At 40.3% G+C, this 24226-nt stretch overlaps 2 protein-coding genes across 9 annotated transcripts in view; one reads left to right on the plus strand and one right to left on the minus strand.

The window, feature by feature from the left end:
• The window catches only part of BICC1 (BicC family RNA binding protein 1), a 118125-nt gene extending 95334 nt beyond the window's left edge, over positions 1-22791 (minus strand). The window contains exon 1 of one of the 3 annotated variants that reach the window (XM_035540079.2): positions 22333-22791. In XM_035540079.2, the coding sequence (XP_035395972.1) occupies positions 22333-22348 (16 nt within the window). In that variant the 5' untranslated portion in view covers positions 22349-22791. Of the gene's footprint in view, positions 1-3301; positions 3789-5665; positions 6064-22332 lie in introns of those variants that run through there. The other 2 variants (XM_035540078.2, XM_035540087.2) reach the window with 2 other exon arrangements.
• CCSER2 (coiled-coil serine rich protein 2) overlaps positions 22515-24226 on the plus strand; it is a 152480-nt gene continuing 150768 nt past the window's right edge. For 4 of the 6 annotated variants that reach the window (XM_035540037.2, XM_035539983.2, XM_035539993.2 and 1 more), the window contains exon 1: positions 22515-22656. The gene's annotated coding sequence lies outside the window, so the exon portion shown is untranslated. Of the gene's footprint in view, positions 22661-24226 lie in introns of all 6 variants that reach the window. The other 2 variants (XM_035539974.2, XM_050711991.1) reach the window with 1 other exon arrangement.

The following is a 24226-nucleotide window of genomic DNA, read 5'->3' on the forward strand; positions in this document are numbered from 1 at the left end:
GGTATTATTGTAAAAAAAACAACAAACGATTAGTTCTTCAACACAGAGGGCTGAAATTAAAGAAAAACTAGCATGTTTCATTGTTTGACAGGCATAAAGCCAAAAGCCTGGAATAAGTACTCAAAATAGGACATATTTTCCAATGGAGGTAAAGATTACAATATAACCAACAGGAATGTGCAAGCCAGCAATACTTAACTTAGGAGTTCATGCCAAACCATGATAGTCCGTTGTACTACTTAAAAAACACTGAAACTTGAGAAAGTGGTATTATTACAATTGTTAACAATGGAATGCAAGAACATTTTTAAACTACAAGTCACACAAATTCATTTCATACATTTATTTTTGTAGAAATAGACTATTCAGCACTTTGGGGATTTGAAAGCCTGACAAAGAAATGGAACTTATTTTTCCTGCTACATGTAAGTTAAACACCAAATGTAAATGCTATTAGAAAGGTTCCCGTTACCCCACAACAATGTTCTTGTCCAGACTACACTGATAAACTACAACAACAAACAGAAAAACATGAACAGAAATCTCATACATAGTTCAGTAGAAAAAAAAAAACATTTTCTCTAGGAAGAGAAACTTTGTTTAGAGCCTACTAAAATTAGAGTTTGAGAAGTTATTTCAGTAAAAAACTGGTGAAGGAAAACACAACATACCTCTTACAGCTCCAACACAGGGAACTTTAAACAGAAGTAAAAGTCAACAACACTAAGTATTTGCAACTTCATTCATAAGTAAGGTATACTATTCAAATGAGCACTGTACACTTAGTTTTATCATACAGACTTCTGCCATCATCACACAAAAATCCAGCAAGGAAGCAATAACTCCTGCTAAGCCATGCAAACAAATACCAACATATTTAACACACCGGTCAAGGTTACCATCCCCACACAGAAACCACCAGTCAGGACCACCCTATTTAAGCTGAGATTGCCTATAAAGCAGTTGAACTGCTCAAAATCTATTAAGTTGCATCTTCAGCCACTAATAAAACTATTGTTTGTAGCAAAGTCTCAGCAGAGGCCCAGTTTTCATAGAACATTGAATGTGCTGAAGATGGAAATATCAAGGGTTTTTTTCTCCAGCCCCCCCCAGCTTTATCTGTCAGACATTGATCTGTCATTTTCTGTAGCTGACACAAACTAGTCTAAGAAAGGTATTAGAAGTACACTTTCCCACCTAGTTATGCATTATATTGGGAAAACACACTTGTTTAAACGCAGTAAGTTTCACCTGACAGATCAGCAAACAGGAAATAAATTGGTTATCATCCAGGCATCGGAGGTAGGCGTTGTCTAAGCAGTCTTAGCATCAGGCAACGACCTCAACAGTGAGCTTTGGGCAAAGGAATTAAGGAGTGATTTCCAGCAGATTTACAGTAACGAGGTACAATTCATTTGGTCCATCTAATCAAAGTGAAGTTGCCCAAGTATTTATGTCCCTCCCATCAAAGAGGAGCAGGACTTGTTTTGATGAAAAATGACCACTTGAGTGTTTTTCCAACACCAAACCACAGGCAAAGAGCACAAAAACAAAGGGAGCAATAAGAGTCGTGTCTATGTTCATTTACATAAGGTAGATTCCTACAAATGTTGACCTACTTCAGTTAGCACATGAGAACTAACCAGCACTAAATCAGCGCAGGCCAAGATTCCCACTGGGTATCGACAACCTTCGCTGGAGCACATGCCCAACAACTGATGGAGCATTTGTGGTGCTGGGTACCCATCAAAGTTTTCTAAGCATCTAGTTCTGTGCTTTTCTTCAGGTGTTCATTTATCAATAACTGAGAAGAATACAATTACCTCATCAAAAGAGTCTCTAGGTACTGAAATTAAAGTTATCCAAAGAGTCCCCAAAATGAAAGATGTGTTTAAAAAAGCAGAATTCTGACAGGCGCACACACTTGGTCTTGTTTTAAGCAGACGTGTAATATGGCATCTTCATCACTGCTACAGTTAGGCTTCTCTTAAAAAAATGTGATTTTTTTTGGCCCAAGTAATATTGTGTGAAAGAGCATTATAAAATTAAAGCATTTAAACATGCACTGTACATACATCCCATCAAACCCCCCTATGTCTGTTAAAGAATATGTCATAGCAAAAAGGATTTTTTTAAATAAAAGACTGGCACAACACTTTGTAGCCAAGAAAGAGATGCCACGCAGGAAAAAGGTGTTGCCTTTTTTACCCTCCTCTCCTTTTCAACAGTGCGTGGCTAACTTGTGAGTCTTTTGATGGCTGCTGCATTAGTTGTTATATTGTACCTTTTTTGACAACTTTTCCAAGTTTCATGGTTTTTATTTTTGCAATGACACTCAGCTGCTAAGGTAACAGTCACTCAAATAATCACAAAGTAAATTATTACACAGTATTAAGTCACCTGAGTGTTCACCAGAGGTTAGTGCACAGCAGCTATGATTAATACGGGTACTATGAAATATTTTCTTCTAATAAGCTGTGACTGAGAAGAATAGCTGATCTTTTTTATTCCAATTTGTTTCCTGAAAAAAAAAAGTTTCTCAACTCTAAAGAGATCTGTTCACCAACAAACTCTGATGAGGACATGCACCATAAGAAAGTACGCACCCCACTGTAAAGACTCAGACTTGTGGGCCATTATTCCCCTCACCTGTGATCAAGTACTAAAACAGTAATACAAGATAGCTTGACTTTTTTTTAATATATAAAAAAATCTTACATTCAAAGTTCTCACCACAGCTTTTGGCTTTTCCGATATACCAAACAGAAAGAAAATGTGAGAGGCTCCCTCTGCCTTTCATTTAATATACGTATCTTAAGGCTATTCAGAATCCAACTTCGGAAGATGAAAAATACTAAACCAACTATTTTAAAGTGGGAAAAAATGTACAAGCAGCACCCTCACTTTTACCAATGCTTTCTGCCACCTCAGTTCAGACTGATTTCTGCTTCAAAAGTGATTGGTGGTAGCAAAAGGGCCATACCAATAGCTTGTCTATAGAGAGCTACCTTTGCCTTGCCACAGCACTTGCTCCATCTGTGGATTGTGTGTGTGACATTATAGTATCCAAGCCCCCAGTCCCACCCATGAGCTAGATAAAAAGTCTGCTACGCCAGGTCAGTTTCGCAGAAGCCAGCATCATCCCTTGAGAAACTATGCATAAAATATCAAGTGCAGAAAAGATGAGGAAGAATTATGGCAGAAATATGTATAAAATTTAGTAAGGCAATAATAGAATTCAATATACAGCAGAAACACAAAGCCTAACAGTAAGCTTCTTCAATTTCTTTCTACTGCTTACCCCTTTGTATATTTCTTCATCAGTATAGTGAACAGCAGATATTAACTAGTAGAAAAAAAAAACTAACAAGAAAATCACCAAGGGTTCCCCGAGCAAGGAGAACATCTGACAGGTTTCTTCAATAGATGCTGTTTAAAACTTGGCTTTAATGACAACTTAACTCAAGATGTTGCATTTGCACATTCGTATAACATAGAAAAGCTACTGTGAACGCCTGAACAAGCCATATGTTTTAAAATAATTTAAAAAGTAACTTTCATGAGCATAAACCTGCTCTCTAAAAGCTGGTCAAACCAAAAGAGTAGATCCAATATGAGCAAGAAACTGTATTTACACCAGCTCAGATTAAAAAAAAAAGGCAAAAAATTGGTTAACTGTTGGAAATCAGAAATCTGGCCATCGCCACTTAAGACTACAAAGATGACTCCCTTCTGCAGTGTCATTTCTTCACATCAAGACCTTCCAGTGAAGAATACAGAATTAGAAACAACAGGAAACATGACCCTATGAGTTCTCCAATAAAAGCTCCTGAATTTTTGAAGATAGCATACAGATTCTCTTCCACCATTCCTTTCCTCCAAGGGGTGAGTCAAAGTCTATGCTTCCAAAAGATGGCCACAAAAAAAAAAAAGCTCAAAAAAATCCAACTCTGGCTTGTAATCAGTAACGTGACTGACTTGCAACCTCTGCGTACCATCTACAGACCTGGCTTCACAACATCTCATGTGACCGGCAACCTTGCTCAGTACTTCATTTATTCCTCTACAAAAACAGGAGAAGTAAAACCTCCCTTGGAACAAAGTCAAGACATAAGGTAAAAAATTTGTATAGTAGCGAGAGGAAGACTGAAAGCAAATGTTTAACAAACAGTTCGGCGTTTTCTGATAGAACGAACTATTGTTTGCCTCCTTTATATTTCCTAATAAATCTGTTTTTTGCATTACCAATAAGCCAGAAAGTTTAGGTTTTCACTCTAAATTAATAAATCAGATGATGCTGCATTCAACATGTGCTTTTCTTCACACACAAAAAACAAGCAAACAGAAGCAAAAATTCCTCAAACCACCTTCTGAAGCACGTATGTCTGAGATGGACACAGAGCATCTCCCCCAAACACACACAGCATTCTGCCCCCACTTACTCAGTGTGCTGTCAGGCTTCTTACTCACCTCTTATGAGGAGATGAAAAAAACAAAAACAGGAGCAAGCAAGGAGTGCCCCATTTGCCACTGGCTCCTACTGGATGCCCCAACCTACACAGGCCTTGGGTTCTGCTCAGGAGCTCTGTTTACCCTCATATGCTCACTACCTCAGGCAGCAGAAAGACAGACTGTGTGCGGGATGAGAAAATGGAAATTTATTTCACTAGTAGAGGAAAATGTTAAAGCAACCGTCAGTCTTCTTGCAGCACTTTGTAACTTTTGACCCTTTTCCCTGCCTCTTCGTACACGCAAATACTTTTTCTTCTCAATATCCATGTGCCTCTTAGGTGTGAGAGGCTCCTGATGAGCACATCTTTATAAGCGGTTTCTGCTTAGGACAGGCTTTTCTCAGAAGTCCTTACTCTTTACTTGCATTACAGAATGAGGTTTCTCTACCAGTTCCACAGTATTAGCTGATTACAGATTAACCCACCCCCAGGAGACAGAATCTCATTTTAAAAAATTCCAGAGGCCGCAGTCACCGAGCCTGAGCTCAGGCTTTCGGTGGCCGAGCCAACTCGCCCGCTGCTCCTCGGGAAGGTCCCGCACCCTTCCCTCCCCTGGCAGGGCAGAGCCAGGCACTCACAGCTCCCAGCCGCCCGACGAAGCCCCTTACACGTGAGAAATAGCGAAATATTTCTCAGGGTTTGGTTCTGTTCTGACACTTCCCGCAGCTCACCCCCCCGCAGCACCGAGGTACCACAGCTCGCCCCTGCCCTCCCTCAGCCACCGCCACGGCGCCTTCCGTCCAAAAGCTGAACCGCTCAGCGCCATCCCCAAACTATTCGTCCAAAGCCGCCCATGCAGCTTCCACCCAGGGGCAGACCCTTCAGAAATTACTGCGACAAAGCACGTAGCCTCGAGGAGGGAGGAAAATAAAAGTCAAACGCGCTGGAAACCGGAGTGCCGCCGGCCCCGCGTCCAGGGGATGCTCCCCCGGCACCGCGGCCTCCTCGGGCCGTTCCTAGAAAGCGGAGAGCCCGCAGCACCCCGCCGGAGCCGGCACCTCCTGCCCACCGCCCTCGGCCCCGCAGGGTCCTGCTCTGCCCGCCCGGCCGGGACGGGGCGGCACCGGGCGCCTGGCTCCGCTCAGCTCCGGGGGCAGCCCGCCGACCGGCCCCGCGGCCACCCCGCGCCCCCCGGCGCCTCTCCCCGCCCTCACCTTGGAGCATGGCCTCCAGTTTCTTCCTGTCCACCCGGAATCGCTCCTCGCCCCACTCCGGGCTGTGCAGGGGCCGCGGCGGGCCGGCCGAGTCCTCCTCGGAGCCGGGCACGGGCGAGTCGGTGCTGCGCTCGCTGTTGGAGCCCGGGTCGGAGAGCGGCTGCTGCAGGTACCCGCTCAGCGGGTCGCACTGAGCCGCCATGGCGCTGCCGGGCGGCCCCCGCCGCCGCTCCGAGCCCCAGTCGGCCGCCTCCCCGCGGGACGCTATCTGCCCCCACAGCCGCCCCCCCGCCTCATCCCAGCTGCCGCCGCCTGCCAGAGTCCCGGCCCCGGCGCCGCCGCCCGCGCCCGCCTCTGCCTCCGGCTCCCCGCCGAGTGTGCGCGGCCCCGGGCCGGCGGCGTCCGCGGCTCGGCGGCGCCCCCAGCCCGCCCGCAGCCCGCACAGCATCCCCGCCTCCATGGGGCCGCCGCCGGCCCGCCGGGGAGGGGCCGGGGATATCCCCGTCCGCGGCCCGGGAGGAGGGGGCGGAGGGGAGGGAGGGGTGGGGAGATGCCGACCCCGAGGGCCGCGCAGGCGGTGGCGGCGGCAGCCCGGCGGGGTCGGGGCTTGTGGCGGTCCCCGTGGCAGGCCCGGTCCGTGTGTGAGGGGCTCCGGGAGATCCGCCGCCGCCCTGCCCGCCCCGAGGCCGCCCCCCGCCCGGGCAGGCCCCGCCGTGAGGTGAGCGGCCCCTGGGCGGAGGGGCCGCGCTGCCCGCCCTCAGGGTGCTGGGTGAAGGAAAGGGCGCTCTGGGGTCGCGATCCTGAAAATTAGCCCTGATTAACTTTCCCCCCCAAACACGCACACACAAAGCCAACACGTCTGTGTGTGCAGCAGACACAAACACACCTTTGTTTCGTTTGAATCGGCGTGTGTTGGTCAGCGTGTATTGGAAATGGCATCCGTCCTGCGAAGCTGACACATCTCCACATGATGACGGCTTTCACCTTCGTGGCTTTTCGGTACTGAGGCTCAGACAGAGAAATTGCCTCACATTATGGTATCCTCTAAGTAAAAAAATGTTACAAATCCCTGACCTTGGGGCATAATTGTGTTAACCTACACGCTAGAGTCCCAGGGCTGGCCTAATGGTGGACAATTGATTCTGTATGAAGTGTTAGTTTTTACCACAGCGTAGTTCACATCACTTAACAAACAGTTTAAGCCCCAAACCACGTATCGCTGTAAAGGAAGAATCCACAGAATACCTGGCACTGGCTGTGATGCCAAATGGCTCCTGGTGGCCAAAGTGCGCTACTGAACGCGTGCCAGAAAGAAGTAGAAAAATTACATCGGACTCAGGTGATGGTTACTCACCTCACAGTTAACGTCAGCCTGAAGGACGATATTAAAAGTCATCAGGAGCTGTGCTGATGCTCCAGATAGATGGGAGCCACTCTACATCTTGTTGTAAGATGCAGTTATTTTTACAGAGGTTTGCATTTTGACTCCCTGAGTCATTTGCGTATTTCCCACTTAACACCATGATTGTGATTTCTACACCACCTATGGTTTCATTTTTGCTGAATGCTACATGCACATGGGGAAGCAGTCTTACTGGAAACACATAGTATTCAGCTGTAGCATTTAATTCTCTTGGTGGTCTCACAGCGTCTGTGAATCCTAGCCAGTGGCTTGCAGGCAGCATACTTCTCACAAGATCCTCTGGTACTTCTCATGACCATGGGAATTAAAACAGCCAAAGCCAACAACAATAGCACAAAACATTAATATAGGTCTTTAAAATAATGTGATCTCCGTTTCTCTTCATAATAGTTTGCTTGTAGTACAATGATAATTTCGGTGTGGTAGGCAGTCTGAGGGAAGACTGAAAGTAGAACAGTACTTTTCTTCCCAGTTCAGAAGTTTAGTTATCAATCTGCCCCACCTCTTTTTTTTTCTTTTTTTCTTTTTTTTTTTTTTTTCCAGATGGGAAAATGAAGATGGTGCTTATCAAACCAGGTTGATATCCAGAGAGTTCTGCTGCTTTGCCCCCAGATCAGCACCACCTGGACTTGTCTGTCTTCTAGAATGCCAGGATGTGTGAGTTATACAATCCAAATGTTCAGAAGTTATGAGTGTCGATGAGGCCAATTACAATCCACAGCTGCTACAGGTGCTTAGCACCTCCGAGCAGAACAATTATTTGGGTATTTTCCACTCATAAACTAGTTAGATTTACAGTCAGAGATTCTCAATGTAGGAGGTCCCTTTCCTTGCATTTTATCAGTTCCTACAATACAGCCACATAAACTTTCTTTCTCCTAAATTAGCTATGGTCAAACTCAACAGTATTTTTTCAGCAACCATGTAAACAATATAATAAATCAAAGATCTCTTTAAAAATAATGATGTACACAGTTCAGTTTTTATTAATTAGAAATAACCCTTTCATGGTGCAGTTTTAGACCAAAAATGAAATTAAGCCTATCTAAATCCATATAAATGGCCAAAAAAGAATCACTTTTAGAGATTAGGAGTTTTTATTGGTAGTATATGTTCAATAGAGTATCATTTGTATTGCATAAATGGCATTTTATTTCTCTACTATATTGCAGTGGAAGAATAAAACGTTTGTTGCACAGAAGTCTTTAAGTAGAAACCACATTTTAATGGCTAAAATAATATTAAATGTGGACACAATTGGGGAAAATGGGAGGAAGTTGGCAGATAAAAGATCAAATGGCTATAAAGAACATAAGCTGGAGTTGACTTTGGCATATGTAACTTCTTTTGGCCATTTTTCTGTGGCCAGTGGCTTGATCAAAGAAAAGAATAACAGGATCTTTCTCATTTTGGCATACCAGGTCTATTTTGCTACGTTCTCTCCCTCTTTTTTCATCCTGTTCTCTTTTCCTCACCTCACACACATATAATATTTACAAAACTCAGAAAAAAGCCTAACTGAATAGTGTTTTTTTCTCACACTCAGATGGTATGTAAAGTCTCTTGTATAGTATCCATCTGTGTGGAATAGCTTCTGAGAGTTTAAAGGAGATTCATGAACCAGTTTATTTATTTTAATCAATCACATCTCTTTGGGACTGCATGGAACCCCCAAATTTAGAGCTGTATAGGACCTCTCCTATGGAGAAGGAAGAGAAGTGACAGTCTTCAAGCAGAAAGCACCATTAGATGGCCGCAGGTCTGCCCTAAGGCTGCTGCCAAAGCATGAAGCTGACAGCCAGTTGTCTCTGTACTCTGCACTGCCCAAGATGCAGAGGTTACCTATAAATGGAAGAGTGGTATGAAACATTTATCAATACAGCACGGTCTGTATTCCAGATCTCGCAATCTTGAATTTATTTACTTACTTCACGACACAACTGTGAAGCAAAGTGCCATTATCTGTATTTTTCTGAGGTGGGAGCCATGCATGAAAAGACTGGCTCACAAAGCTATGAAGTGAAAGTGGGAAAAGAAAAGGAGACATACACAATATATAAGTGATCTGTGGTATCTGGAAGTGCTTTGCTGGGAAGAATGCTCACTTTGGTTTCAGTAATTTAGGAGAGGTTTATTACTGGTGAAAATTAATTCTGGTGGCATTTTGAAATGCTTTATTTATAGCATTGGTCTCCTTTGCAGAAGTAACAGCCCGTAAGATTTGACTTTTCATTATATTGTACCATATTCCCCAAGCTGGGCCCATTAACTTCAATTTCTCAGAATAATATAATGCAACCTACTCTGCACTAACATACTGTATACTTAAGGCACACCAGCAAATAAATAAAAGGTCCTCCACAGCCATTATAAAAACTTTTCTACCTCTACAAATTCCCGAGATAAATTCTTTTTCTAACCATAAGAGTAGAGAGATTCTGAAATATCTTTCTAATTATACTTAATCGTGGAACTATAAAAAAGAGATTGAAAGAAATCTCAGAAAGGTCATCTAGTCCATCTCCTAATTACGCTCACTTCATTCCTGACAGATATATGTATATCCACTCCTTAACAATTTCTAATTGTTAAGAGGTCTCCGTGACCTCTCTAGGAAATTCCTATCTTCATTTACCATCACAAGAAGTATTTTCCCCATAATAAGTAACTTGAATTTTTCTTGCTGCTATTTAAAGCTGTTAATTCTTGTCCTGTCCACAACAGACATGGTGAATGGACTATTTGTTCTCTGTAGCAGCCTTCGGTGCTTGTGAAGACTTTTATCAAGCATTGATCATGCCTGGTGCTTGTGAAGACTTTTATCAAGCATTGATCATGCCTTAGACCTAAGTCTCAGCCCGTTCTCAGAGGTGTTTTTTATTGTTGTTCTCCAACAAGCTCTTTCCACAGTAGTCTACAGACTTCTTGAAATACAAAGCACAAAACTGGAGAGAGTGTACCAGCTGAGGCCTCACCAGTGCTGAACATAACTGCATGATCTTATCATGTGTCTCATGCCTGCTTACTCATCTCTGCATCATGTTTATCCTGTCTCTGCAGCATGACATTGTTGGCTTATACTGATGTACTATAATCCCTAGGTACTTTTCCGAAAAAAAAAAAAAAAGGAAAGAAAAAAAAAAATACCAAAAAAACCACCTCTAATTGTTCCTCAGTGTGCATTTGTGATGTTGATTACTGGTCTCCTGGGTTTGTCCCTATTGAATTTCATCCTGTTTTCTTTTTTTTTTTTTTAAAGACTATTTTCCCAGTTATTTACATCTGTTTGTGCCAATATTATACTTCTGCAGTTTTATTTTTTATGCCTCTAAGAAGCATATTCTTAGTTTCCTCACCCAGGTCATCACTGAAACACTGAACAGATACAGGCCCAGAACAGAACATTGCAGTCCTCTATTTTATACACCTTTCTATTTTGGCAGTGAAACAATGATAACAATCCTGCATGGAGAGGTTTATTCACCCATTTTTATGTCAGTTTTAGCTATACCGTATGGGAATATTACAGGAAACAGGGTTTAAACTCTGTGCAAATCCTAAAATATGGCCTCTGCTGCTACTCTCCCATCTGCAGACTTTCCTAGTCTATTATAGTAGCATATTAGTCCCATATAATTTATTCCTGTCAGATCTGTACTGGCTATGTATACGTCCTGTTATTAAGTTACCTGTTACGTGGAACAGTTACCTATTTTGGTTTGTATGGTAGGGTGGGTTTTTTTGTTTGTTTGTTTGCTTGCTTCAGAATATTCCTGGGAGCTGAAGTTGAACTGATTAGACTAAAATGTTTTGGTTCTTTTCATTGTTATTTAAAAGAGAGTCACTATATTTTACCTTTTCTAGTTTTCTGATATCTCATCCATTGCCAACTAATTTAAAGAAAACCAATAGTGACTGTGAGAATGAGCAGAGGAATAAATGCAGCCTTGGCGGACCTGAGAGAAAAACAGGGAACCTAAGGCCAGGCTTAAAATTCTCTGATTGCACACAAGGTGTTAACAACATTCGGTAACATTCAATGTACTGTATAACCTTCTATACACTGGTATTTATAGACATGCAATGTTAAATATCTTAATCTGACTGGAATACTTTTCAGCAATAGGACTTTGTGAACCTTGTTTTTGCTGAAATGTTAGGAGAATGAGAACCAAATGTCAGCATCTCAGAAATCTAGGAATTTTCACTCTTGAGAATTGCATTGGCCCTCTCAAGAGTCAACCCACCTATTTCAGCCCTGAGAAGCTAAGTAATAATTTCACATTCTAAATCTAATTAGAAACCAACTATAGTAAGAGATCTAAATATTACCAATTAAAATATATATATATAGATAGATATTGCCTAATTTGTAAGGAAAGTAATAAATGAAAGCATGAATTATGGTGTAACTGGAGATGGTAGTATAAAGAACCAAAATGACAGAGAACGTGAATACCACACTGGGAATCTCATTGTCATGTCAGATAATATCCTGCATTGCTGTCAAACAAATAACAATATTAATCTGTAAATTAGGAAAAGCTGTTTCATAATGTTTTCAGTAAATTAGAATCTAAATACTAAATCCTGGATCTGATAACCACATTTTTTTCTTACTTAAGAGGATTTACACTCTTTCTATTTTATTAAACTAGGTTTAAAGTGGGAGATAGGAAAGACTTGTATTGAAGTGGCTGCTTTTTCACATTGACCTTTTTCAAAGTCAGTCTTTAAACTGAAAGCATGGACAACATTGTATTAGGGCCTTCTAGAATGAATTTTGTTGTTTCCTTCAGTGAAGTTCCTCCACAGTTCAGACTGGGGCAGGGAATGCAGGTTACTCAACTGATCAACTTACGGATAGAATAAGCAGTTGTAAGAGGAGAAATATGACAGTGATTGTTACAATCATGAATTAAGAGAAATCACAATTTTTCTTCCTTGTTAGAAAAATAATTAGAATAAAAGCAAATGTACTTTTTTAAAGCGGGAAGATTTAAGACATGAATTAGGGGGCACCTCTGGAGAGGGTATCTAAAATCATTTCTGGTATCACTATACCACTGAGGAGACAATCTTCAAGACGATGCTTCATGTGAAAATCTTTCACTTGAAGCCAAATACATACTTAAATATTTTTCTTGAATATTCCTACATTAATAGAAATAAAATTACAGATATGTTACAATGTTTTCTGAACTCATGTCACAAATGGATCAATTTTTATTAATAATATTCTTGCCATTTTTGTTTTGCTAATATTTGAACATGTAGTGTACATTTTTAGCATCTTGCATAGCTAAAATTCTGCATTTAAGTGACACATGAATAAAATCTATTTTTCCATTTGTATTAGCAAATTAAATTGACTACATTATTATAATGCTCCCTCAAGTACGAGAAAGTTTCCCTCACACTGCACAGGTACCCCTGGTCATACAAGGCTTCCATGTTGTATAAAAATGAATGAATGCAATCCATTCATTTCCACTGCAGCAGTAAAGGCTAATAGCTACTGAGATCAGCCTTTGGTTATGTACCAGGAATCAAACAGAAAAATGTGATTTGAGGATTATTTTTTTTATGTAAATCTAATACTTGATTTCATTACTAAGGGTTGCTAGCACTTTGAGAGTCACTATTTCATAATAGAGAGATTGAAACATGCTTTCCTTTATTCCGCACAGCTACTCATCTCTCACTCCTCGGTAGCCATACTCTTGACACATGCTGTCAGAACTGACAGTGCAGCTGAGTGCACTGATATGCTCTAATTGCCCCAAGCAGCTTCAGTTGGGGCTCCACCTCCACCCAGGGGTGCAGGAGCTCCATTTAAGCTCAGACCTGAGCCTTTGCTCCTGGTTTGGGTTACACTGGAGGTCAGTCTCTTATTCTGTTTTGTCTTTTGGCTGGACTTTGGCTTGCGTAGTTGGTAGTTGTACCTCCGGTTTCTTGCCACTTCTTGCTGGAGTCCTTATATGTGTCATAGTGATTCATAACTGACCCAGATCTGATCCTGTTGATAGGATGTGTTATCTGTGTCCTGCTCTTCCTGCTGTGTATAGGTAACAAAGAATTGCACTTAGGTTAGTGAGATACTATTGCTGTGTTTCTGGCTTGTCCTGCCTTATAGTGTAGCCGTGCTCTTGCTGCTTTCTGATAAAAATTTTTCTGTTATAAAAAGATACTTTACCAGCTGGTTGTCCTTGTTTTAAAAAATGAGTCCATCTCCTGAGTGGGTAAGTGTCAATACTGCAAATTTAAATTGCTTAATTGTGACTGAAAGTGATGCTAGTGCTCTACCAAGCTTTGGATCTGGCTTTTCAGTAACATAGGGCAGTACAAATATGGCTTTCGAGGTCTAGGTGTTGGAAAGAAGAGACCCTCACAAGTTTCAGTCTGAACTCTGGGTACTTGTTTCTCTATTCCCCTTGGGTTTGTATGTTTGCTTATTCTTGCAGGGTAAAATGCTGGTACTTCAGAATTCTAGCAGTTCATTGTCAAAGTAACACATCTACTTTATGCACATATAAGTAACTGAATAAAACAAAGGGAATTAATAGTCATATCAAAATAATGTTGTGTGTTTTTTTTACTATCCTTTAATTTTGGATATTGAAGAATTTGTTTAATTTATTTTATCTAAAATGTGTTGATTCAGGCAGACCAGGTATTCTATCAGGTCATTGAACTGCAGGGAGAATATAGATTTAAAAGGACCTTCCAATTTTTATTCAGTTCCCCTTCCCTCCTAATACTCTTAGTTGCTTTGGTGTCTTTACTTTTGCATGATTGCTGAAGAACTTAGTATAGTCTGTTTTCAAAGATGAAGTAAATGTATGACCTGGTAGAGGAAGTGAAACAAAAGGTCCTTGAACTTCAACAGCCAACTAGCTGTGAGAGCAAAAAAACTTCTTGTCCTTACAAGAAGGCATGCAAGTACTTACAGGCAGAGAGAGTGTCTTCTTACAAGCATCAAGAAACTGATAGTTAAAATCTCTCTGCATGTTACTGTTTTGTTTTGTTTATTTTGTTTTGCACTGCTTTGTTTTGCTGTACCAATTCAGAACAGAGAATGCTTTTAGGAGATAATGTCCCTAAGTACTTTCTATTTCCTGTTTGTGTAGTTATCCCTTAAATTTAGTCTAATACCTTGCTGAATTTTGAACATTGCTTTGTGGAAAGCAGTGTTCAAGCTGTACAAATTGCTCTGTAAGCATACATGTGAGCAGTTTTGTCTTCTCTTTCAGTTCTTATACTTCATTATACACTTTGTGAGTTGATTATTCTGATAGCTAATTTAGAAGTGGGAAAGATTTCTTCCCATTTTGGGTGTTTGGTCTATCCAAGTGCAAGGAGCTATTCTGTAATTAAATTTTCAGAAAAGTAGGTTAGTTTGATGGAGGTGTGAAACATGGGCTATGAAGAAAGCAGTGTTAGCTTTCCAGTGCATTTGTTGAGGCAAATGCAGCCCTGATCTAAATAGGGAGGAGTGTTAAGAGCAGGAAGGGGGGAACCTGGCTTTGCAGCTGGGTGCTGTAGTATTAGAAACATGCACAGTCCTGTGAATGCTAGTGGGAAAACTACTAGAGGCCAGGGTACCTTATTTGTCAGTATACAGGCTTTAGACAGAGTTAGAATGTGTTCTTTGATGTTATCTGCTTCTCAGTAGAGATCTCTTTTCCTTATCTGTGTAACACTTAGAAGCAGACACTTACTGGGGGATGCTAGTTGGTGTCTTATACTTTTCCAGAGTATTTTAGTCTGCTATCAACAAGAACTATTTCAGCAATGGCAATCGCTTTGAGCCCAGGTGGTTCAAAGAAGACGAAAACTGCCTCTCCTCAATCTCTCCTGGACCTGTTGTCTTGAGCTATATCTGCCAGGTGTGGAATACAGGTCTCCTGAATTTACCACAATTTGTATGAGTTCTATATGTGACCCAGTTAGGAAATAGATGAATAAAAAATTGTTTATGTCCAGAGGTCGAAGACTTCATGTACTGACATACTTATTCCTTTTTTGTGTTTTTCCTCCCCTGCCAAGTGTTAGGAGTATGTAGAAGACCTGTGTCATCAAAAATGTATCAAGACCTGACATAGTTAACTGTGAAGACTTCTTTCCACTTATTCCCTCAGTTTAGTAGTACAGCCATGTTTTCAGGCATGGGAAATGGTTAGTTGTCTGCAAGGGCTTTATCAAAATGATAATAGAACGTAGGGCTCAGACCTTCAACAAGTGTGAACTTCTACAGCTTCAAAGAAGCTCTGCTGACAGCTGACCTTGGATGATTTACATCAGGTGAAAATCTACTTATTTCAACAAAAATACCTTAGATAAAACACATGGAATAGAGAAATGGTTCTAGCACACAGTGGAATTAAAATCAGAAGTGGAAGAGAAGAGGAGCACTGGCAGTTCCTAGTATCCTGAAGACTGCAGCCAAACCAGCAAAGATTTGAGGAAATGACTCATAGTACTCAGAAGAAAGAAAAACATCATAGTGATGGCAAGCAAAGCTAGGTTAATGTAACCATACTGTTGAAGTCAAGTTTACTAGCCCACAGAGGCAGAGACAGGAAGCATTGAAATGACTGAATTACATTCCTAAAACGAGTCTGTAATAGTGTTTTATCAGGTTAGTGACTGTAAGTGGCCAAGAACTTCAGTGACATGAAGGAATACCTTTTTCTCTTGGACATTTTTACACAGACATGCTGAAGTAAATGAATTTGCACATGCAACAGATTAAGATTTGATCCAGTCGTGGTAGTGTATCAAATACTCATTGGTAATACCATGAAGCATGTTTTTCACTTAGCCTGACTCCCAATCTTGCTATTTTTTTAAAATGTTATTTAAAAATATATATGTTAATGATTTCTGGACTAATCTTTGTATTACTGCTGTTAAAAAAAAAAAAGGAAAAATTATGTAAGGTACTGATTACATAGGAATGTTTGACTTATTGCATTAATGGGTTACAAATAGTAAAGACAAATCTGGATTTATACTGTAAATACAAAGATATGTGGATATAGAGTTCATCTGAAAACTATAGCCTGGGCCATAATTGTTACATTTATTTCCTAATTAGAATAATGTTTTTAATGGTATTTTTTTGTGAACAATTGGTGTTGCCCTTAGCCTCCAAATGTAATGTGGCTGTGGGTAGCAGGGCTGCCTGACTGAGAGCTGTTCTTTTACTTCTTTCAAAGGAGCAGTCAGGTAATGAATGGACAGGAGGCAGTGGGCACAGGTTGGCACTCACAATCCTGAACAGATTGTCCTTGGGACATGACCATGAGCAGCCTGTTTTAATTGGCACTGTTTTGAACATGGGACTGTGGGCTTGCCCTTCAGAGGCCACTTTCCACTTAATTTCGTCCATTTTCCTCTTTTCTGCTATTTACATGACTTGTATACAGATTTCTTTTTTCTGAATTTGCTTTTCAAACAGTTGTATAGTCTTATTCTAGATGCTTACTCCATACCACAGTTTTCTAATTAGAAGGATGTTATGTGGAACTTCATTAAAGGCTTGTCGTAATATTATTCTGAGATACACTACATTTGCTAGTTTTCCTTGTGGAAAGCTGTAACATGTTATTGACAAATCTGGCTATTTTTTATGCCCTATGTGTTTTAAAATTACTAATTTGTTCTGGTATACATTTGGTTATATATTTCCAATCTCACTCTTCCTGCTTTTGAGATTAGTGCTGTGCTCTTGCATTATTTTGATTTTCACATTTTCTGTGAGGATCGTGGTTCATGTTTTTTTGGTTTTCCCCTGCTTTTTTTAATATGGTGACTGATGTATCACCTGCAGGGAGTGATAGTTGCTGTCTTTAGGGAATACAGCACCTCTGCCGTGACAACTGGATCTGCTCCTTTTGTTTTGTGTAATGCATTGACTCTTACAGACGAGGGCATGGGGACAGACTTAGGCTTGGCAGGAAAGTACTGTTTGCTAAGAGGTAGCAACTTGCCTCTTCCCTAAAGCTAAATGTTCCAGACACCAAGTAAATAGTATTCTCTTGTAAGGTTGACCACACTAATACAATATTTTTCTGCTGAGCAATTTTCTGTCAGCAGAAGGGACAGATCTGATTTGCAGAATCAGATCAGATTTCCAAAATGCTAAGCTGGAGACTGTTGGGATTGTCTTTCTGAATTTAGTTGGTGTAGGTCAGTATATTTAAAAATGGGATTCTCAAAAAAAAAAAAAAAAAAGAAATAGACACTCAATTTCTATCCATGTGCAATAGGAATCAGCACCTAATTTATTTTAGTGCCAGTGGAAATGTTTTTTCCACTTCCAGTCTTCTACTATGGTTTAATCTTTTTGCAAAGCTGTGAACAATATAAGAGTTGAAATAAGTTTGCTTTTCAAGCATTGCTTGGAGCAGTACTGGCTAGGACCACCAGCCAGAATTCACCATACAGGAGATATAATGTACAAGTAACTTTGCAAATGTATATTTACATGTACTGGTCTGCCTGCACTCTGAGTGAATGCTGTGGAGTTTGAAGAACTGGTGTGGTCACCGGAGTAGTTTGATATGCAGGTATGTCTTCTGCTGCGATCTAAGGGGCACAGGAAGCCTGGATGGCTTTAAACTATGTGGCTTGCTGCACTTTTCGTTACAGCCACCAAGGCATTTAGCTTATTCTACTTTTCCAGATTCCTGTTGCACCTCTGTATGCAGTTATAATATGCTGCTATGCATGGATGAAATACAAAATGATTAGTCTTCCATTCCTTTTTTATCCGAGTATGTGTACTTTTAAATGAGATGAATTACTAACTTGACTTGGTTAACCCTAAGGGAAGGCCCTTTAATGATTAACTTAAATAGTTGTGGGAGTCTTGCACACTTTGCTCTAAGAATGTTATGCATTTTATACTAAAATAGTCTGAGTGTCTTACCTGACTCTTTCTGGATATTTAAAGTCTTCTAATATCTAGTGACAAAGCACTGGCTGAGGCCACTGAACCAAATTAATCTTAGGAGGTGAGGCAGCAGTTCCAACTAACAAAGAGCAATGTCCTTCCACACAGCAATCCTGCAAGGGATACGGACTCTTAGAGCTGATGGAGTTTAAGTGAAGAGCAGCATGACTCCAGAGGGTGATGTAAAAGCACAAAGATGGGGACTCTTCCTTACAGGGCATGGTAATTATGCAATACAAGGGCTTCTGCACAGATACTGCGTGCTAAATTATGCTTGCTTAACTAATCTGTACCCTTCGTGAACTTTGTGTAACATGCTGTGGTTAGTGCTGGAGTGGCAAAGGGTCTTGAGGTGTGAGTAGATGAGTTGCATAATTATTTATATGTGGAAACAGTGCAGCAATACAGCACCACACACAACTGCACACCCACTAGTGGACTATTTACTGGAGTGACTCTCTACATAGATGTACTGGAGCAGACTGCTTGAATCCACTTTGAGAGTGTAATCAGTTAAAAGACTGGCCTGTAACAGGAGGGAGGAGGAGGAGAGCAGGATTCAGGTCCCTAGGAGAGGTACTCTGTAGTGCCATGGTATCAACGTTTAGCTCATATTGTAGAAATCCTCGATGCAGCTTTTCTGAAATAGCTAAAGCTTATCACGTACATATTAACATTCAGATAGCTAGAAGATTCTAGGTAATATGTAAGTACAGGATTGTGAAGAGGTCATCACTCACTATGATGCTTCTTCCTGGCTTTATGTATACAAATAAATCCACCAAAACCAATAGGCCTACTAATGGAATTAAACTATGCATCTGCTTAAGTTTCTTGTTGAAACAGTTGTGTACTTGAAACTACAACATGTAAAACAATGTGCCTCAGGGTTAAAGTACAGTCTGCAACAAAAATAATAGTGGGAAAAGGAGGAGTTAAAAATATGTATTTGGCTGTTACTAGGTGCAGGTCTGAGAGCCCAGGGTTGACAACTGGACAGGAGCATATTGTGCAGTGGAGACAAATTTTTTTGGTATGTGGGTTGTTGCTGACTTAGAAGTAGGTTTTGTGATACATGGCACAGTCTTTTGAATACTTGTTCCATGTTTTAGTAAGAAAAATGTGTATAAGGAAGCCTAGAAAACCTATTGGCTACGAGTATTCTGGTGGTCAGGAAGCATTGCTGGTTAGTTACCATTAACATTTTTGTGAAACCTTTTTCTGTTATGGAGCTGATAAAACAATGGCTAATCATTGAAAAATCTCCATGTGCTCATACCAGATTGAGTTTCACAAGCAGCATTCCAGTGTCTTACAAATGAGCTGCCATGACACTGATTCCTGAGCTATGAGAAAATGTTTTCTTTGGTTTACAGGTGGGTTAATATTGGAAATTCCTATGAACAGTGCCAGATACTATTAGCTCTGATAAAGAAAGTGTTTTTTTTCTTGTTTGGGGGAACTACATTGTTCATCTAAATTCAAATAGCATGGAGTTAGCAAACATCAAAATCTTTACCTTTTGAATTTTCCTACTCCAGTTAAAATAACTTATGCAGCTACAAAATGTTTGGTTTTTCATCATGACATATTAGATCAGAGTTTAAAAATCCGCCTTTTTATTCGTAGTTTGGGCACTACTTTCAATATAATACATGAGGAATTAGTTAAATTAGTGACTTTCAATTTCATGAAAGTGAAAGCTGAGCTATTAGGAAAAGACCTTGACTCTTCTACATCTTTTGTAGATGAGATTATGTTAATGTTTAGTCTATGCTAAGGATTTTGGGATCACTTTTCCTCACACTGTTCCATTCAGCTGAAATTGCTTAGTGTCTCTCATGATCAGCTTGCCTGGGAATTTTGAGGTTCTGTGGGCTTTGTGGGGGGTTCCCACCCACTTCCCCAGCAGCATGTTTTTCCTTCAGTAAGTGGACCCTTAGGGATGCTTCAGCAGCCTTTAGTCAGGCCCTACTCCCACCAGAGTGAAGCAGAGGTGCGAGGTGTAGTGGGTTCTGCTCTGGTGGGAACTGCACAATTTGACCCAAGGGGAGCTGTGACTGACAAAAGGGCAAGCATCTCAGTAACTAATTGGCTTGCCTATGGATAATTTAGTATGTTTTGCTACCACCCATGGCTTAAAGTTGAGAACAGTTGAAGTAGTTGGAAGGTAGGCATAAAGGATCTAAACAGGGTTGGTCTTTAATAGTCTGAATTCAAACATAAATGCAGCATGAATGTAGACCTTTATCTTCTTTGCATGATGAATGTGTGATTAAAACAAATTAACCTGGAAAAATAGTTCCTGAAGAATATACTGGCATTGACCCATGTAGTACAGCAGAAGTAACCCTTGACAGAGTTGATATAGCTCTTTAGATGACTAAACTATAACTTTGGTATGTATATGAAATGTAATTTAGCTTACAAATGTATTCCTTTTGTTTTTTCATTAGCAGTTCTATGAATTCTGGTTTGTTGTAAACATCATTTTTCCATCTCTTACTGTTTAGTGGAATATGTAGAGATTGTTTGGTTAAGGCCTGGTATGAAAACACTGTCTTCATAGTCTGGGTCTAAGTACTCCTGTGAGTAAGAGCATGGGATTGGACTTGGTTGCTTAGTCAGATGAATCAGAAATGTGCATAATGTACCAGTGTTCTGACTGTTAATTGTAGCCTCATGTTTACCCAGCACTACAAGGATGTTGTCTTAAAAAGCCATCTGCAATTAATCATTTTAAAAAAAAATTAATTGAAAATGATTTGGTACATTTTTGTCATCTTACGTAAGAAGCATATTTTTTTCCACTCTGTTGACAAATGAAATAAATAAGCTGTGCAGGAGTTTTCTGTAATGCTGGAAAGTAAATGTACCTCTAATAGTTTATGATGGCTTGAAATCAGCCTTGGTAGAAAGCCTAAAAATTCCTGCTTCCTGTTGAAAGCACATTCAGCACACTGGGACACATTTGTCTGGATGTGATATGTAGGTCTACTTTTTTTATTTACACTAAATTTTCAGTGATTCCTGTTATTTCAAACCACATACACCCACACAGCTATGGTTACTTGGAATCTGTCTTGACTGGAATATATCAGGAGTAATTGGGTTGGTATGCCATCTTTTGTTGATAATTGGAAACTTTTGGATCTGACACAAGAAGCTAACAAATTCCCTGTACTGAGCCATATGTTTTAGAAGTTCTTGCAACAGCAATTTTCAGGTCATTTGTCTAGCTGGAATTCGAGAAGAAACATATGGCTACTGCTTATGTCCTGCCTTACTATTCTTAAGAGTATTATTTCATAAACAGAAAGAGCTCATTAACTGGTAAATTATTCATAGACCTAGCTGGAATTGAACCAGGTATGCAGAGGGACTCTTGAAAGCGTTGTTTTTTTTTTTGATAGCCTGCATTTGGAATTGTCTGGGCAGAGATGTTTTTTCCGTAAGACAAATAAAACACTACAAAGCAGTTCATCTCATTTAAACCAAACTGTATGGCAGTTTCACATCAAATACTTTTTATATGTAAGAATAGGAAAAAAAAAATACTTGCTAATAAAGAAATCATGGATTTAGCTGTAACTTGCATTCTGATGAGCTGTGTAAAGCTATCGCTTATAGTCAAGCAATTAAAGTGCTCATATGCATTGCAAAGATGAGTATTTTTTTAATTTTAGTGGCTACATCTGCTTTAAGACTGTTCCAGGCTTCGGTTTCAGTGGTCCTTTGTGTAAATGTTAAAATATTCTCTGGTGCCATCTAATGGTAAAATTGTACAGTTACTTTATACTGAGAATAAACAATGGTAACCCACCACATACATTATTTCACTGAGGTCTGTAAGGATCAGTGCTGTGACCTGAATATACATATAGTAAAAAGATGGTTACTAAGACAATTTGCTTCCAGTCGAAACATTTCATTGTTAAATGAAACAGTACAGTAAATCCTTTACTCCTTCCTTAACTTCTAACTGCACTGATTTTTAAAAGGTTTGGATACCAGCCTGATCCAAAACAACCAGACCTTAAATCAAATCTGCATTCTGAAAACCCATAATTTTGTATAAGGCCAAACAAAAAACTCAATATTGCAGTTCAGTATTACATTATTGGGAACAGAAAATTCAGATAGAGATCCTAAGTTTGTGGCTGTTTTTTTCTGTATTGCCACAACTCCACAATTTGTTCGTCCAGTCTGATTTCCAGGAAGCTGGAAGATGTCCCTCTGAATGTGGGAGGTATAGTATGAATGTATGGCAGCAATGCCACTCACCTTGCACCATCTTCATAACCTCTGTATGCTTCAGAGTAGTTGTGCTATCTGCATAGTTGGTAGCTGCCCAGTGAACACGCTCTGCTGGGCAGACAGTATGCTGGAGGATGCGTGGAGGGAACCTCGTGCTTCTGCAGCAGTGGGGGAAGGTATGAGGCAGAGGAGGCTGCAAGGCAAAACAGATCCAGAACCTCTACAGAGTCTTGGGAGTCACTCGGAGGAGGTCAGGTTCCCACAGATGCCTGACAGCCTGGAAGCAGGTTTCCTGACTTAGCCCAAGTAACCCTTAGGAGAGATGAATTTGGTCATTCCTGTGTGAAGGCTGTAGGTAATCCTTTGTTTTCATTCTCTCATTAGAATTGGGTCTTCCCACGTATTTATTCCACTTGCTTACATTTGAATATGCTTTAGCAATTGGATGTAAGTGTGCTTACAGCTTTACTGTAAGATGTCATTGTGCCTTGGAGTGACGATTTACACATGCTGTTCTTGGAGAGGGATGGGATGGAGAATTGGGGAAAAGAATGTAACCTCCTGCTCTAAATGAAATAAGTGTATGTGAATATTTTGCTGAAGTCTGCAGAGAAAAACTGTAATGGGACAATAAGATGTGATTCTCTATCCTTGTAAGAAGCTAGTGGAAGGGACAGCGTAGCCAAAGGATGTTGCAAGAGAACTACTTAAGAGAATTATTTCTCAATTGTCTGGAAAAGAATGTTCAGTATGTTTCGACTGATCAATTCTGCTATCACACATTTTCTGAATACCTGGTTAAGATGGAATTAATAGAGTTGAGGCAAATAAACAACAATACCCTAGAGGCAAGAACAGTTTTATCCAAATAGCTGAAATATTAGGTTTGCTGCCAATTTGAGTCTCAGAAGGCTATTAAATAATGCAATTGTCAGTTACTGTAGTTAGAAGTAACTGCACCCACTGCAACGTGAGCTGCTGACTTCCGCTCTGTCTGGTTTTGAACAATAGATTAACAGATTTTTTTTTAGTGTTGTGAATCATCTTTCGATTCTCTATCTTCGAGTCCTTTCTTCAAGAATAGCCTACACTTGCAAACAGAATATTTGCACAAATAGGAGTTGTGATATTACTTCTAGAGAAGTTTCATTGTGGACAAAGTGATAGTCTTTTTTTCTTTTGCTGTGAAATAGTTGTATTTTGGGGTTGGAAGTGACTTGTTTTCCTCTGTGGCTAGTGATTCCATTTTGGGACAAACAAAATCCCACTGTGTTCTCTCTCAGGTATTCTAGATTGAGGATCAGTATGTATGGATAACAGGGATTAAGCAGTTGCTATAGAACTGGCATTTTTTCCCTTTGAATAATCATGACTAGGGAAAATACAGGTCAAATTGTTCGCAGATGTAACCATTGTGGTTTCATTGACTTATGGGCAGATTTTAAAAGATTTTGTCCCAATACGAGATATGTGCAAAGCGCTTCTGATGGTCTGGCCAATTTGTGGGTTCTCAGTCTCAGGTGAGAAACTGGCAGCGTGCTTTTGGAAATGTGGCTTTCAAAGGATTGTGCCACATTACAAAACCAAAGGTTTTGGCCCAGTTATGAAACTAACTGCCTGAACACAAATCCTTGATTATTTTTTAGGTCAATCCAATAATAAAATTAATTCCTTCCCTGAACTGCAGATAAAGGAGTCATTCTCTCTGGGTAATTGTGGATTGCTGTTGTCCTCAAAGGCACTGCTTACAGTCAGTGCTTAGTATTGGCTTCCTCTTCAGTTGGGATCCCTCTATCTGAAAAAAAGGCCAAATAATGCCCCAAGTTAAAACTCGCTCTGTATACAGTCAACATCTTGAGCCTTCCTGCTTTTTGTAAGTGAATTTTGTTCCTGCTTTCGTGATCCTTCATAAATCTGTGGC

This window comes from Cygnus atratus, chromosome 7 (genome assembly GCF_013377495.2).
Source record: "Cygnus atratus isolate AKBS03 ecotype Queensland, Australia chromosome 7, CAtr_DNAZoo_HiC_assembly, whole genome shotgun sequence".
Taxonomy (NCBI): Eukaryota; Metazoa; Chordata; class Aves; order Anseriformes; family Anatidae; genus Cygnus; species Cygnus atratus.